The 15,031-nt window shown below is 35.0% G+C and overlaps 1 protein-coding gene across 1 annotated transcript in view; it reads left to right on the top strand.

Annotated features, from left to right (window-relative positions):
- The window catches only part of CNTNAP5 (contactin associated protein family member 5), an 829,028-nt gene that overhangs the window by 440,644 nt on the left and 373,353 nt on the right, over positions 1-15,031 (top strand). The window contains exon 7 of the mRNA XM_036857137.1: positions 10,878-11,021. Within this exon, the coding sequence (XP_036713032.1) occupies positions 10,878-11,021 (144 nt within the window). The remainder of the gene's footprint in view (positions 1-10,877; positions 11,022-15,031) is intronic.

The following is a 15,031-nucleotide window of genomic DNA, read 5'->3' as shown; positions in this document are numbered from 1 at the left end:
AGTCTGTTTCTATTTTATATTTTAAAACATTTGTGTTATATTTTAGATTTTTAGATTCCACATATATTATATGGTATTTGTCTTTCTCTTTCTGACTTACTTCACTTAGTATGATAATCTCTAGTTGCATCCATGTTGCTGCAAATGGCATTATTTCATTCTTTTTTATGGCTGAGTAATATTCCATTGCATATATGTAAGACATCTTTTTCTATTCATCTGTCAATGGACATTTAGGTTGTTTCCTTGTCTTGACTATTGTGAATAGTGCTGCTAAAAACATAGGGGTGCATTTATCTTTTTGAATTAGGGTTTTGTCTTGATATATGCCCAGGAGTGGGATTGCTGGATCATATGGTAGTTCTATTTTTAGTTTTTTAAGGAAGCTCCATACTGTTTCCACAATTGAGAAATGGGGGTTTCCAATATTGGCTGGAAATCGGGGATTTCCAATATTGGCTGCACCAACTTACATTCCCGCCAACAGTGAAGAAGGGTTCCCTTTTCTCCACACTGTCTCCAGCATTTATTACTTGTAGACTTTTTGATGATGGCCATTCTGACTGGTGTGAGGTGGTACGTCATTATAGTTTTGATTAGCATTTCTCTAATAATTAGTGATGTTGAGCATCTTTTCATGTACCTATTGAAATGCCACTATTGTTATTACTAAAAGACAACCTTATCTAAGAGAGGTGCTGAGGCCAAATTCAACCGAAGTGTAAGGGACGACAGCTGGGCTTGGGTCAGGAGCCAAAGCCAGGGTGGAGGTGGGTAGCTGTGGACCTGGAACACAGGCAGGAAGCATGGCCATGAATGAGGTGCTTTATGGAAACAAGGAGGGCTGTCAGGATCAGTGCTTCCTCCTATTCAATGCAGGGTTGCATCTGGGTCAGATATCACTTACTCTTTTCCCTCCCGAAACAGAAATGAACAATTGTATCATGCAGAAATAAAGGGACACTGGGAATTTGTGAAAGAATAGGGTATAGAAGTAATAAAGAAGTGAAGATATGAAAACAAGTCACCTCACCTAAATATATAATCCCAAAGTAGGGACAAAAATAAGAGATCATATGCACTACACCCCCTTAAGAGTTATAGAGATCAGAAGTTCCAAAGAAGTTCCAATCTGAGTCACTGATCAAATCAAACAGTAGAGCAGAAGCCAAAAATTGGTCACACGGGGAACAATTTGGACTACCCTCATCTTATTTGGCCCATTTAGTATTTTTTTTTAACTCTTTGAATTCAGGCCAATATTTAAAAATCAAGAGGTACCATCAGAAAATTGGGATTTCTGGTCTCATTTGAAATGGCAGAAATTCATCTACCTTTGACAGCCTTCCTCCAGAAGGGCCATAATCTCTATGTATAATTCAACAAACACCAAGCCGGTGCAAGTTTTAAAGTGTGGAAAAAAAAAAAAGAAGACAGCCATTTGGATCCTTTTTCATATATATTCCATTACAAAATAGGCTATCAGAACAAAAGTGAGACAAATATTCACTAATGAGAAACTTCAAATGTATCAGAAATCCAAGTCTGACAGGAAAAGGAATCTTGAGAACAAGAAGACTCTCAAATTCAAACAGGGCCAGAGAAAAAAACCAATAAGGAGGAATGAACTCATTGCCAGAGAAGTAACATCAAAGACTGAAAACGAGACAAGCAAATTCCAGACAATAGAAGAGGAATGAGATCAAAGGAAAAGAGAGTGGCAGCTTCTAGGACCTCATACATTTAACATCAAAGTGTGTTTTCTCCTGGGATTCATCCAGTTGGAGCCCACCTGTGACACCAGAAAACCCATCAGGTTCCCAGATGGACCAAGACACTCAGACTGTGAGTGAAACTTTACAGTCTAACACCTGGTTTTGTTGACCACTAAGATCAATAAAAGGCTCACCATGCAATTTTCCAAGAGCAAACAAATAAGAAAAGTAAGAAAAGAAAGCAGCCACATTGACAAAAAAATGACAATAAGGTAAAGCGGTTTTAGAAGTAAATTGCTAGTGCTCTTTTTTGATCCAATTCAACAATTATTTGTTGAATCTCTTACGTTTGAGTCATACCTCTTGCATTAAATATTCAAAAATGAAAAAGATGTGGTCTGTGTCCTTGAGAAACTTTTTTTAGAGAGATTTAACAAAACATTCAACAAATATTTATTCGGCATCTGTTATGTATCAGGCATCATTTTATGTGCTTGGAATATGTCCATGAAAAGAACAAGCACCTACCCTTGTGATGCTTGTGTTTTAGCAGGAGAGACAAACTATAAGCAATACCCATAACAAGTAAATAAATTACATAGTAAGAAAGATGACAAATGCTATAGAAAGAACAAAAATAGATCTAGGTGATGGGATTGGGAGTTCAAAGATTGAGGGAAAACAGGTTGCAACTTTAGATATGTTGATCAGGGTAAGGATTATTGAGATGATGTCACTTAAGCCAGGACTTAAAAAAAAAAAATGTGAATTTGTCATATTGCTATCTGGAGAGAACTGGCTCAGGGCATCTGGTTCCCTTATAGTGTCACAACTATTTTGTGTTATAGGAGCCCATGATCTAATGGAAACTGGATTTCCAGCTCTCTGATGCATATACTGAATGCCTTTGGGCTACTTCATGCAAATGATGTGCCCTGAAATATAATCTCTATTCAGTACCATCAGTATCTGCCCCATGATGAAATATGCCTGAGTCTGAATGGAAGGGCAAAATCATATCATCAGTGTCCCAGACAAACAAATCAGTGAATGAAGAGGTTTGTAGAATACAGCTAGGGTTGACTTAAAAACAAAGAATTCAAGGAGACTCATTCAAGTTTGAAGGAAGTACAGGGGCAATTATAAACACAATAGAGATATATTTGTGAGATGTTAAAAAGAATAGCTTATACAACACAGCCACTGAAGTAACTGAGAAAAGCTCTGTAATTTTAGGATAGACATTTAGGAAATTAAATAAATAAACAATACTCTTTAGAATGCCGACTGAATAAGAAGAATGCAGAAGAATGTGAGCCTGGAATATGCCTCCTACCCAAAGAACAAGTGAAATAGAATTTGACACTCAACAGTTCAATGACCAGTTTTCCTAAATTTGAAAAAATTCATGGAAAATAGATACTGATCAGATAGTTCTAGCAAGTTCTCTCTCTCTTTCTTTTTTCTTTTTCCCTCTCAAATAAATACCAAGCTAGAAATGATTGCAGGACCTTTTCAAAGGAGGACACAACATATTTAGTTCCAGTGTTCTGAAAATCTGAAAACCAGAAGGAAACCACTACAGGACTTCGGAGAAAATGTGTGTTTGTTTATTAATTCAAAAAAGAAAAGTTACTTAGTTTAATTGCTATTGATGTAAAACATCAATGTAAAATATAGCAAACTTCAGACTGCAAAATATTAGCTAAGTTAGTATCCATATAGTTTTTATTCAGAAATTGCTGAAAATAAGCCTGCAAAAACACTGTTTTGGAAGAACCTCTTAACTGAGAAATTGTTGCTGGTAAGAACAATCCTGCAAACAGCAAAGGCTACATGCCATGAGCCCTTCAAAATGTCTCAGGGTAGGAAATCTTTTTTTTTTTTTTAATTGAAATATAGTTGATTTACAATGTGTTAGTTTTATGTGTACAGCAAAGTGATTCATATGTATACATATGTATATATACATATATACATATGTATGTATCTATTGTATGTGTCTATTCTTTTTCAGATTCTTTTCCATTATAGGTTATTATTACAAGATATTGAATATAGTTCCCTGTGCTATAGAGTAGGTCCTTGGTAGGAAATCTTTTAATTTTCACATTAATCCAATCAAGCTACATTGTTTATATGAGATCAGTATTATCATTATCCTCATATTATGTATGAGGAAAATGAATCACACAACAGTTAGGTATTTTACCCAAGGTCCCACAGAAGGGCAGATCTGGTTTTAAATCCAGCCAGAGAAGCTTCTGAAACAGTGATTTTAACCACTTCACTGTGAAAAGCTAAAGATGGATGTTGATACAACTCAAAAATTTATGCAATTTTGTAACAAATTGACACAAAATAGAATTTCTTTAAAAAAAAAGTTTCAAAGTAGAAAAATAAATGTGCAGATTAATTGATAATAGTAATAGTTTAAGTAATCAAAATTCAAAACAAGTTGGAGTTGGAGAAAAAAAACAAACAACAAATCTGGGCTTCATAGACAGTAATCCAAAACTGTAGTTTAAAAAGCTAGATAATCACAGGATTATCTTCCAAGTCAGTTTTTTAAAAAGACTAAAGAAATGAAATTGAGTTATTTGTAGTGAGGTGGATGGACCTAGAGTCTGTCATACAGAGTGAAGTAAGTCAGAAAGAGAAAAACAAATACTGTATGCTAACACATATATATGGAATCTTAAAGAAAAAAAAAAAGGTTCTGAAGAACCTAGGGGCAGGGCAGGAATAAAGATGCAGATGTAGAGAATGGACTTGAGGACACAGGGAGTGGGAAGGGTAAGCTGGGACGAAGTGAGAGAGTAGCATGGACATATATACACTACCAAATGTAAAATAGATAGCTAGTGGGAAGCAGCCGCATAGCACAGGGGGATCAGCCCGGTGCTTTGTGACCACCTAGAGGGGTGGGATAGGGAGGGTGAGAGGGAGGTGCAAGAGGGAGGAGATATGGGGATATATGTGTACGTATAGCTGATTCAGTTTGTTATACAGCAGAAACTAACATGGCGTTGTAAAGCAATTATACTCCAATAAAGATTAAAAAAAAAAAAAGACTAAACATTACACAGTCTACATAGCAAAAAGCATAAAAGAGACAATAATCAAAAATTAACAAACACAGTAGAATAAAGCAATATTGATCATCTTTATAATTATAGCAATATACTTAAAAGTTTTCTAGGGACTTCCCTGGTGGTCCAGTGGTAAAGAATGCACCTTCCAATGCAGGGGATGGAGGTTCGATTCTTGGTCAGTGAACTAAGGTCCCACATGCTGTGGGGCAACTAAGCCCACGCACCACAACTACTGAGCTTGTGCGCCTCAACGAGAGAGCCCGCGTGCCACAAACTACAGAGCCCACATGCTCTGGAGCACGCACAGCCCATGTGCCGCAACTAGAGAGAAGCCCACGTGCTACAACGTAGAGCCTGTGCCACAGTGAAAGATCCTGCACGCCTCAATGAAGACCCCAAGTGCCACAACTAAGACCCGAAGAGGCAAAAAAAAACCAAAGAAATTAAAAAAAAAAAAAGAATATAGCATTATTAAAAATTTTTTCTAAATTCCCTCAAGTGGTAAGTAGTCTCATATTTGCTTAATAAACAAACACCAGTCATATGATATGTGGTTTTCAATTAACACACGTATGGCAGAAAACACCAAAATGAGTATTTTTTTAAAGTTGGAACTGGGGACAAAGATACCCAGTTAAATTTATGTAAACTGAGAACAGAGGTAGAAAAATTAGTACCACTGAAAGTAAAAGTTAAGATAAAAAGATAAAGGCTATTGTAAAGTACTAAATGTTGTGGTTTCTAATTAAAAACACCTATACCAAACAGATGCATATATGAAATAAAATATCAATCAAATTCAAAAAACCAAAACAGTTCATTTCCAGTGGTTAGATGTTGACTGACACTGTCCTGACGTGAGCTGTGGGGACACAGAAGCCCTGTTCTGGGACTCAGAGGCCCAAGAGCAAGGCTGAAGGAAGTGGTTATTGGTTTTCCAGTTACGTTGCTAGAAGAATAAACTAATGGGCACAGTTCAAGGAGAAAAGCCGGCGTTGGGAACTTGGGTGAGACTCAGATGCCAGCTGAACTCAGCAGGAGAAGAGCTTGAATATGATCAATATTCAATTTTTGTAAACATTTGCTATAATCATTTGACCATCCCAGGTCATGCGTAGCAGTGATCCTTGTCTGGATGGCTTGATGGACAAAAACATAGTTAAGGGCAAGATTTTGATTTTCGTTCACACAATTTTGATAAATCAGATAAAATTATGAATGCAAATGATCTGATGGATATAATTATTCATGTAAAATTCGTAGGTATATACCAAGTATAGCCTACAAGTGTTTATGAAATGTTTAGAAAAATCAATACTATATACGCAGGAAAGAAAATCAGTAATATATGAAGCAAGTTTTTCCATTCTAACTAATCTGATAATGAACTAAATCTATAATTCAGTAGTACAATTATGGCCTCAAATTCTCAACTACATGAAAGATTTAAAATATAAAACAGGTTAAAAATTTAATCTCATACTCAAACGTGCAGAAATGCAGTTTTGCTTCTTCTCCCTACCTGAATTCAATAGGCTTATTGGCCCCTGCTTCCCCTGATAGCAGAAAAATCTAACCGTGTTGATGAATGATAACTAGTTAATGCCTATTTAAAACTTACTGTACTATTGTGTAAATACTGGGTTATACTGGGGTTCCTTCTTGCTCCTCCTTTTTGTTTCCATGGACAGATCACTGGCTGCGGGCTTGTGGATAGCCCAGCATGGGAGTAAAGTGTCAGCCTCTGCAGCTGCTGTGCATGGTGCCTGCAATGGCCTCAGGCTGTGAGGTCTAGTCACCTGGACACTTGGACCTCCGTATCAGCTACCAGCCTTTGACACACTTATATCCTCAGTCCATCCATATTCCCCATCCTTCTCTCACAGCCCTGGGGACCTCAGTAGCCTATTTCACACAGTGCTTTAGTGATCAGGCCGTTGAGAAGCAGCTCTCAGAAACTTCCATGTTGCTACTTCTCATAGCCATTGCTAACCTGTCTGTCTTCCAGCCAAGTTTTGCTCTGAGGCCATGCTGAATTTGAAGCCTCTTTAATAGGCTTACATCATCACTGTTGTAGGAATCAGGGGAGAAATAACTCCCTGTGTTTTCCAAAATCTATCTTGTGACCTCCATCCTTGTTCACCCAAACCTCATCAAATTTCAATCTCCCAGAGAGACCCAAAGAGCAGGTCCCACACCATGTAACTCTTATCTCCACCAATTTTCTCCTAACATCCTCTACCCAGACTAGAAAGAGTTTTGCTCTCCTTTCATGTAATGGGAAATTACAGTTTTATAATATATACTGTCCTCCATACTATTTCACTTAAAAAAGGCTCTACCCCAAATCCTTCAAATGCTTTTTTTTTTTTTTGCTATTTAAAAGAAGGGTTTTTTATTTTCTTCTCTCCTTTTCAAATATTGCCCCGTGACTAATATTTTCCTAAATCACAGCTGAGTGATGTAGAACATTATTTTTTTTTGAAAATTGAGGAAGATGGCCAAAAAAATTAAAAAAATAAAATTTTCATTATATATAAATTATATATAGTGATATATTTATAATAATATAAATTATAAAAAAGAATAAGAACTTATGTCCACACAAAAACCTGAGCATGAATATTTACAGCAGCATTGTTCATAGTTGTCAAAACTTGGAGGCAACGAAGATGTCCTTCAGTAGGTGAATGTATAAACAAACTGCGCTACATACAGACAATGGAATATTATTCAGAGCTAAAAAGAAATGAGCTACCAAACCATAAAAAGACATGGAGGAACCTTCAATTCATGTTACTAAGTGAAAGAAGCCAAACTGAAATGGTTACATGCTGTATGATTCCAACAATATGACATTCTGGAAATGGCAAAATTATTGAAACAGTAAAAAGATCAATGGTTGCCAGGGATTGGAGTCAGGGGCTGGGGGAGGGATGGATTGGCAGAGAACAGGATTTTTAGAGGAGGCAAACTATTCTATATGATACTGTACTGGTGGATACATGTAATTTTCCATTTGTCCAAACCCACAGAATGTACAATAGCAAAAGTAAACCGTAGTGTAGGCTCTGGACTTTGGGTGATGATTATGTGTGAGTGTAGGCTCACCAGTTGGAAGAAGTAAACCACTGGTGGAAGCTGTTGGTAACGGGGGTCCTGTGCATGTGTAGAGGCAGGGGGTATGTGGGAATCTCTCTACCTTCCTCTCAATTCTGCTGTGAAACTAAAACTGCTCTAACATAATAAAGTTTTTTTAAAAATAAACAAAAGTAACAAATAGTCAACTTTATTTTTACCTTACAAATTTGATTTATACAATTACAAAAGGGAAGTGAATCTTTTTAAATCCACATGACTCAAACTGAAAACATTGGAATACTGCAATAAGTCAACAAGGAAGTTATCTGAGCAGTATTTTTACAAAGTATTTGTGGAATTAAGGTCATTTTTTTTCAGTTTTCCAGAATATTTCTCAAGAGTTATGAGTCATTTTTAAATAGAGTCAAAGATAAAACTCCCAGAGTTTTACTCAGAGACACATTTAGACATGATCTAAACACTTGGCAAAAGAAGAAAACTGGAGCTCAAATTCATTTACTATTTAAAATATGAGCACATATACTTCAAGACAAATAGTGTGGTTCAATCAAAGAGAATCTATTAATTTCTGATCTAATATTCAACCCATCAATAGATTAAATGTAAAATGTCTTGTATTCTGTCCCATGAATTTTTGAAAGACCAGTCAATAGATAAAACCGAGCATTCATTTCTCATTTCAAACAAACAAAAAATAAGCAACTAAATAATTTATGTGTAAATGAGATTAAAGGATATCTAATGTGATGTGGATTCAGAATCAGTATTCTATGTACTGGGAAATATACAAAAGTACTGTTCCTTTTTGTTTTTGGCTTTTTTCCAAAGTTCTATACCATAATTCTTATTTATTGTTGTTTAAAAAGTTTTGGCTATATTTTAGAAAGTTTTGATCAGGACAATGAAACAAAAAAATGTATATAATTTGGCTTGAAAAGAGTAAAGTGTTTTAAATATGTCATCTGATTATTTCCTTGAAAAGTTGTATGAAATTAACTAAAACGTACATTATTTAATATACGAGTATCTGGATAGAGAAAACAGTAGGATGCGTATATAATTTACTTGATAAATGTTTAATTAATGAAAACAATTAATTTACACTGGAATTTGAGACATAAGTGATATATAACATTATATTGGTTTCAGATGTATTACATAATGATTTGATATTTGCATATATTGTAAAATGATCTCCACACTAAATCTATTTAACATCCATTACCACACATAATTACAACATTTTTTTCTTGTGATGAGAATTTTTAAGAGCTATTCCCTTAGTAACTGTCAAATATACAATACAGTATTATTAACTATAATCTCCACGCAGTACATTACATCTAGTGACTTATTCATTTTATAACTGAAAGCTTGTACTTTTTGACCTTCTTCACTCATTTCGCCCACTCCCCACTCCCCCACCTCTGGCAACCACCAATCTGTTCTCTTTATCTATGAGTTGTTCGCATTTTTGTTTTGTTTTGTTTTTTAGATTCCATACAATGGAAAATTTTAAATGCTTGAAATTCACTGGAATTAAGTTAATGATGAATATGTGAACGAGAGAAATAAAATAATAACCTTAAGTGAAGGGCCTTACCAAATATATTTTGAAAATAGAAAAAGACACTGGGTTCTTGTATAGGAAGATGAAATATTTCAAAAATGTTTATTCTTCTCCAAGTAAATGTGTTTATGGAAATAACAAATTCTCAAAATTCTAACAGATTATTTTAAATAAAATTATTTTGAAATTAAACTTTAAAATAGGCAAAAATACCAAATAATTATCTGGAGTAAAACAATGATAAATAGAAGTGGGCAGCAGGATTAATCACTCTTATCATATATTACAATGTATAAAGAAGCAATTTTTAAAAAATGGTGTGGAACTTATGGGGGAAAAAAAGTAGACATCTGGAAGTAAGCTTTGCTTTATCTGTAGCCATTCATATGAGGCAAAGACATTCTGATTGGGAGAACAAATCTTCCTGAAATACACTAAGCATTCAAATAGTTTAAATACATGCTAAAGGTAACATTTCAAAGCATTGAAGAAAAACTGGGTTACTCATTAAATAACGTTGGGATAAACATGATTAAAGAAAGTGTTCTGCTTCTCTTGTACAATAGGAGGAATATTCATACCAAATCAGGTTTGTTTTTAAAAGAATATTTCCATTCCAAAAGTAATGTGTAGTAATTTTTACTGGAAAGAAAAGTGGTAGAGAAAACTAGTAACCCATATCCTTCCCAGAGACAACTATCATTAATAGTTCAGTGTATTTCTTCAAGTCTAAATTGTAAGCACATGTTTTGTTGTTGACATCATGCTTTATACCCAGTTATAACTCCTGCATTTTTCAGTCAACATTCCACTCATTTTCCACTTTATAACAAACGTTTACTCAGCACCATTATTAACGAAGTAGGAGTCTATCATATCAATTCTCGATTTTTTTCCTCCATTTATTTAAATGTATGGGACATTTGAATTGTTTCCTATTTTTAATCTTTATAAAAGTAATTTGGGAACAATTGTGTTCATAAGGTGTTTTTGGTACAATGCAGAATAAACTAGGTCTGAATAGAGGTATATTTTGTTTGTCCCTCGGTTTTTCTTTGTATGTCCTCAGATATTTGCATAAGAGATAAATATAAAGATGTTTTCTTTTCTTTTTTTCCTCCTTCTGTAAATTATTGTTTTATTTAGTATTAGAAGGGTTCAGAAAGGAAGTAAAACAGTTTTGTAAAATAAGCTCTTAAAAAGCAAGCAATTATAGTTATTTTTACGTGGCCTAATCAGTATCCTTTTAAATGTGTAATCAAGTGGCATCTATAATTATTTGAGCCACTTGGCTCATGCTACAGTTGAATCTTCTGAAATTCACTTGCTTACTTTCCTTTTCCTATTCATTCAGAGCTTATAACTAAGAGTTGACTTTTTTTCTTTCTCATAAAGCTTAGTTTTGGAGGAATTCCAGTACCAGGCAAACCTGGGACCTTTTTAAAGAAAAACTTCCACGGATGTATTGAAAATCTTTACTACAATGGAGTAAACATAATTGACCTGGCTAAAAGGCGGAAGCATCAGATCTACACCGTGGTAAGTCAGCATCCTTCTCAGCTTGGTGGTTTCTAATACTTTGGGGTAAGTCTTGCTTTCCCCATCCTAACCTTGACCCCTTCTCATAATATGTTTACATTACACTCTTGGAAGTCTTATCAGACTCCTAGGTGAAACTGGAGGCAAAGCAAGGACTGAATTGGTGTGAATTGTGTTTTGGGGAGAAATAAATACATTAGAGGCACCTACAGAATTCTGTCTTCCTGGCTGTGAGCTTGTGCCATCTGTGGGCAGGGTTTGCAGTCTACACTGGACTGACATGAATCTCTTTGTTATCCCTGGGAAATGCAACAATAGAACCACAGATTCTATTAAATTCTACATCTTCAGAATTACATATTTGTCTACTTATTGTTGTTAAAAAATAGGGCATTTTGAAGAAGAGAGGTTAAATTTTTGGTGTTTTTGAGATTCCCTTTGTACTACTTATGCTGGCAAGTTAAAAAAAATTTAATTAATTAGTATTTGTCTTCCCCCAATAGACCATGAGTTTCATGAGGACCAGGACTTTTTCTTTTTCACTACTGCATTCACAGTACTGGTGCTTTGCACATAGTAGATGATCAATAATGGTGTGGACATTTCCAACTATAATTGAGGATTTGTCTATTTCTCTTTCCAGCTCTATCAGTTTTTGCCTCATATATTTTACAGCTCTGTTGTTTGGTACAAACACAGGGTTGATGAGGATTGCTATGTGTCACTAGTGGATGGGCCCTTTTATCATTATATAATGTTCTTCTCACTTTATGATAATTTTCTTTGCTCTAAAGTCTACTTAATCTGATATTAATATAACCTTTCTTTCTTTTGTTATATATTAGATAGATAGATAGAGATAAAAGTAAAAGAATGGAAGAAAAAATACATAAATATAAATATATATGCCTATATCATATTTGAAGTGAGTTTATTGTAGACAGTAAATAGTACAGTCATGTTTTTTAATCCACTCTGTCAACCTCTGTTTTTTAATTGGTGCATTTAAACCACTTACATGTAATGTTAAAGTTATTGATGTATTAGAGCTCAAATATATATTTTTGTTTGTTTCTTTTGTCTGTTCTCTCTGTTTTTTATTTTGTTTCTCTACCTTCCTGTGTGTTTCTTGAATGATTTTCAGGACTCTATTATGATTTGTCTTGTGTTTGAATATATCTCTATGTATAGCTTTTGTTAATGGTTTCTTTAGGTATTATATTATATACATATAATTTATTACAGTTTACTGATATTTCATCAATTTTAGTGAAGTGTAAAAACCTTACATCCCTTTAAGTTCCTTTACCTTTCCCTGTTTATTATATAACTATCTTAATTAAGTTTATTATATAATGTTCTTAATTATTATTTTCTCCCTATATTTTTAGAATCATATCAGTATTTTTTTTCGGCTGTTGAAGTTGTTGGTATGTTAGGGCTCAAATGTGTGACAGATTCAACCATCAAACATAATTTAGAAATCTCAAGAGAAAAAGTAAAGTATATTGTATTTACTCATATTTTTGCTTATTGTTGTTCTTTCTTCCTTCCTGATTTTCCTAGATTCCTTCTTTTGTAATCTCTTTTCTGTTTAAAGAACGTCCATTCTTTTAGGGTGTGTATACTGATGACAAATTCCCTCACTTTTCCTTCATCTTATAATGTCTTGATATCTCTTTCATTCTTGAAGCCTTTGTTCCCTGGACATAAGATTCTGGGTTCATAGTTGTTTTCTTTCAGCACTTGAAAAATGTTGAGCCCCTCAATGGTTTCTGGTGACAAATAAGTACACTGTTATTTGATTTTTTCCTCTACAGATAAGATGTAATTTCTTTCTTACTGCTTTCAGTATTTTTTTTTTTTCTTAGTTTTCAGAAATTTGACTATGATGTGTCATGGTGTGGACTTCTTTGGGTTATCCTGTTTGGGTTTCACTGAGTTTCTTGAATCTGAGGGGTTACGTCTTTCACCAAACTTGGGAAGTATTCTGCCATTTATTTGAGTATTTTTTCAGCCTTTCTCTTTCTCATCTCCTTCCTGAATTCCAGAGATATGAATGCTTGATCTTTCCTTATAAAATCACAGGTCCCTGTTCCTCTGTTCATTTTTTTCTCAGTCTATGTTATCTGTTGTTCAAATTAGGTAGTTTTTACTGTTAGAGTTTCAAGTTGATTAATTCTTTTTCTTATTCCCTTCCTTTTGTTATTGTGCACATTCATTATTTTCTCATGTCTGATATTGTATTTTTCAGTTCTAACATTTTCATTTGATTCTTCTTTACATCTTCTATTTCCTTGTTAAATAAGACTTTCTATTTTTTAGTGAGACTTTCTATTTTCTTATTTGTCTCAAATGTGTAATTGTTATTTGAAGGATTTTCATTATAATGACTGCTTAAAAATATTTGTCAAATAATTCTAACATCTTTGTCATCTCAGTGTTGGCATCTACTGAATGTCTTTTTTAATTCAATCTGAGATCTTCCTGTTTCTTGGTATAACAAGACATTTTTTACTGTAACCTGAACATTTTAGGTATTATGATGAATCCTATTTAATCCTATATTTTAGCTGTCTTCCTCTGACACTGTTCCAGTAGGGGAAAGGTGGGTTTGCCTCAATACTGCTAGGCAGGGTTAGAATACAGATTTCCCACTAAACCTCCATTGACAAGGGAGATGCCTTGTTACTACTAGGTGTAGAGGGGTGAGCATTCTGGTTCCCTGCTAGCTCTTCATGGATACTCTCTGACTGGGAGGGGTAGGAAAACCTCGTTACTCCTCTCTGTGTGACCTCCAGTGACATCACAGCATGTGTGTGTTGGGGGGGGACTCTGGTGGTTAAAGTTCTGACTCTCTCAAGCCATCTCTGGCACCATGCCTGCAGGGAGTGGGTGGGTTCCCTCATTACTGCCTGTGCGGGGGGGAGGTGAACATCAAGACTCCACTAGGCATGTGGTCACCATTGATACTAAGGGGAGAGGCTTGCTACTATGTGACAAGGAATAAAATCCAGGCTCCATACTTGGTCTCCGTTGACACCTCCCTGGCTGGAGGTTTTGGGCACCTTGTTATAGTATGGCTGGATGGTAGTGTGGCCATAGTTTTTTTAAAGGTTGTTGGCTGGTATAGAGCAGTTATTGTCTAAATGTATTCTGCCTTATTCTGTTGTTCCTTTCCTGGCCCTTGGATTTGAAAGACGAGGCTTCTAAATGGGGACTAATATTTTGTCTGCCCCAGTTGGTCTCTCTGGGTTGCTGGCTTCTTCAGCAACAAGTCTAGGATATAGAAGCAAAAGAAAAATCTAGGGAAACCTCCAACGTTGCTCCTTGGGTCTCAAGATCCTAATACATGCTTGCTTTCTTCTTTCCACCATTTAGAGTCTTTCTAAATTTTCTTTATATATAATGTTCAGGGTTTTGTAGTTGTACTTGATGGGAGAAATAGAGGAAATCACATTACTCCATCTTCCCAGAAGCAGAAGTCCATTAAACTCACATTATTTTAAAACCTTTCATAAGAGTAGACCACCCTATCATTGACAGGCAAATACTGATTTTCCTTGCAATCTGGTCATTGGACTACCTGGCAAACTGGAATTTAAATGACCTTGAGGTCTACTTTTCCCTTGATAAGTGTAACCTGTAATAAATATTTTATGTTTGGGGGTTCCATATGTTAACACATTTTTTTAAAGTAGTTATTGATTTCCAGGGTGTGAAACAGGCTTGCTTGAGGACAATCACACTTGGGTTGACGGTTGTAATGTTTTAACGGGTTGTCCCTGGCTCAGGCTCAAGACTCTTGATGATGTTACCCACATGTACTAAGGTTGTTCATTATCTAATTAAACTAAGCACTAGCTTGCTAATGATACTTTGCTTGAGTCTAGATAAGGAGACTTGAACCATGGAAAGCATATTAATACCCATCACTCTCCCATATTATTCCCCCAAAATATTTCATAACATACCTGTTTCATTGAATTTAATCTGCTAAAACAATGGGC

Source organism: Balaenoptera musculus, chromosome 7 (assembly GCF_009873245.2).
Source record: "Balaenoptera musculus isolate JJ_BM4_2016_0621 chromosome 7, mBalMus1.pri.v3, whole genome shotgun sequence".
Taxonomy (NCBI): domain Eukaryota; kingdom Metazoa; phylum Chordata; class Mammalia; order Artiodactyla; family Balaenopteridae; genus Balaenoptera; species Balaenoptera musculus.
The sequence above is the reverse complement of the archived record's forward strand: the minus strand, read 5'-3'. Positions and strand labels throughout refer to the sequence as shown.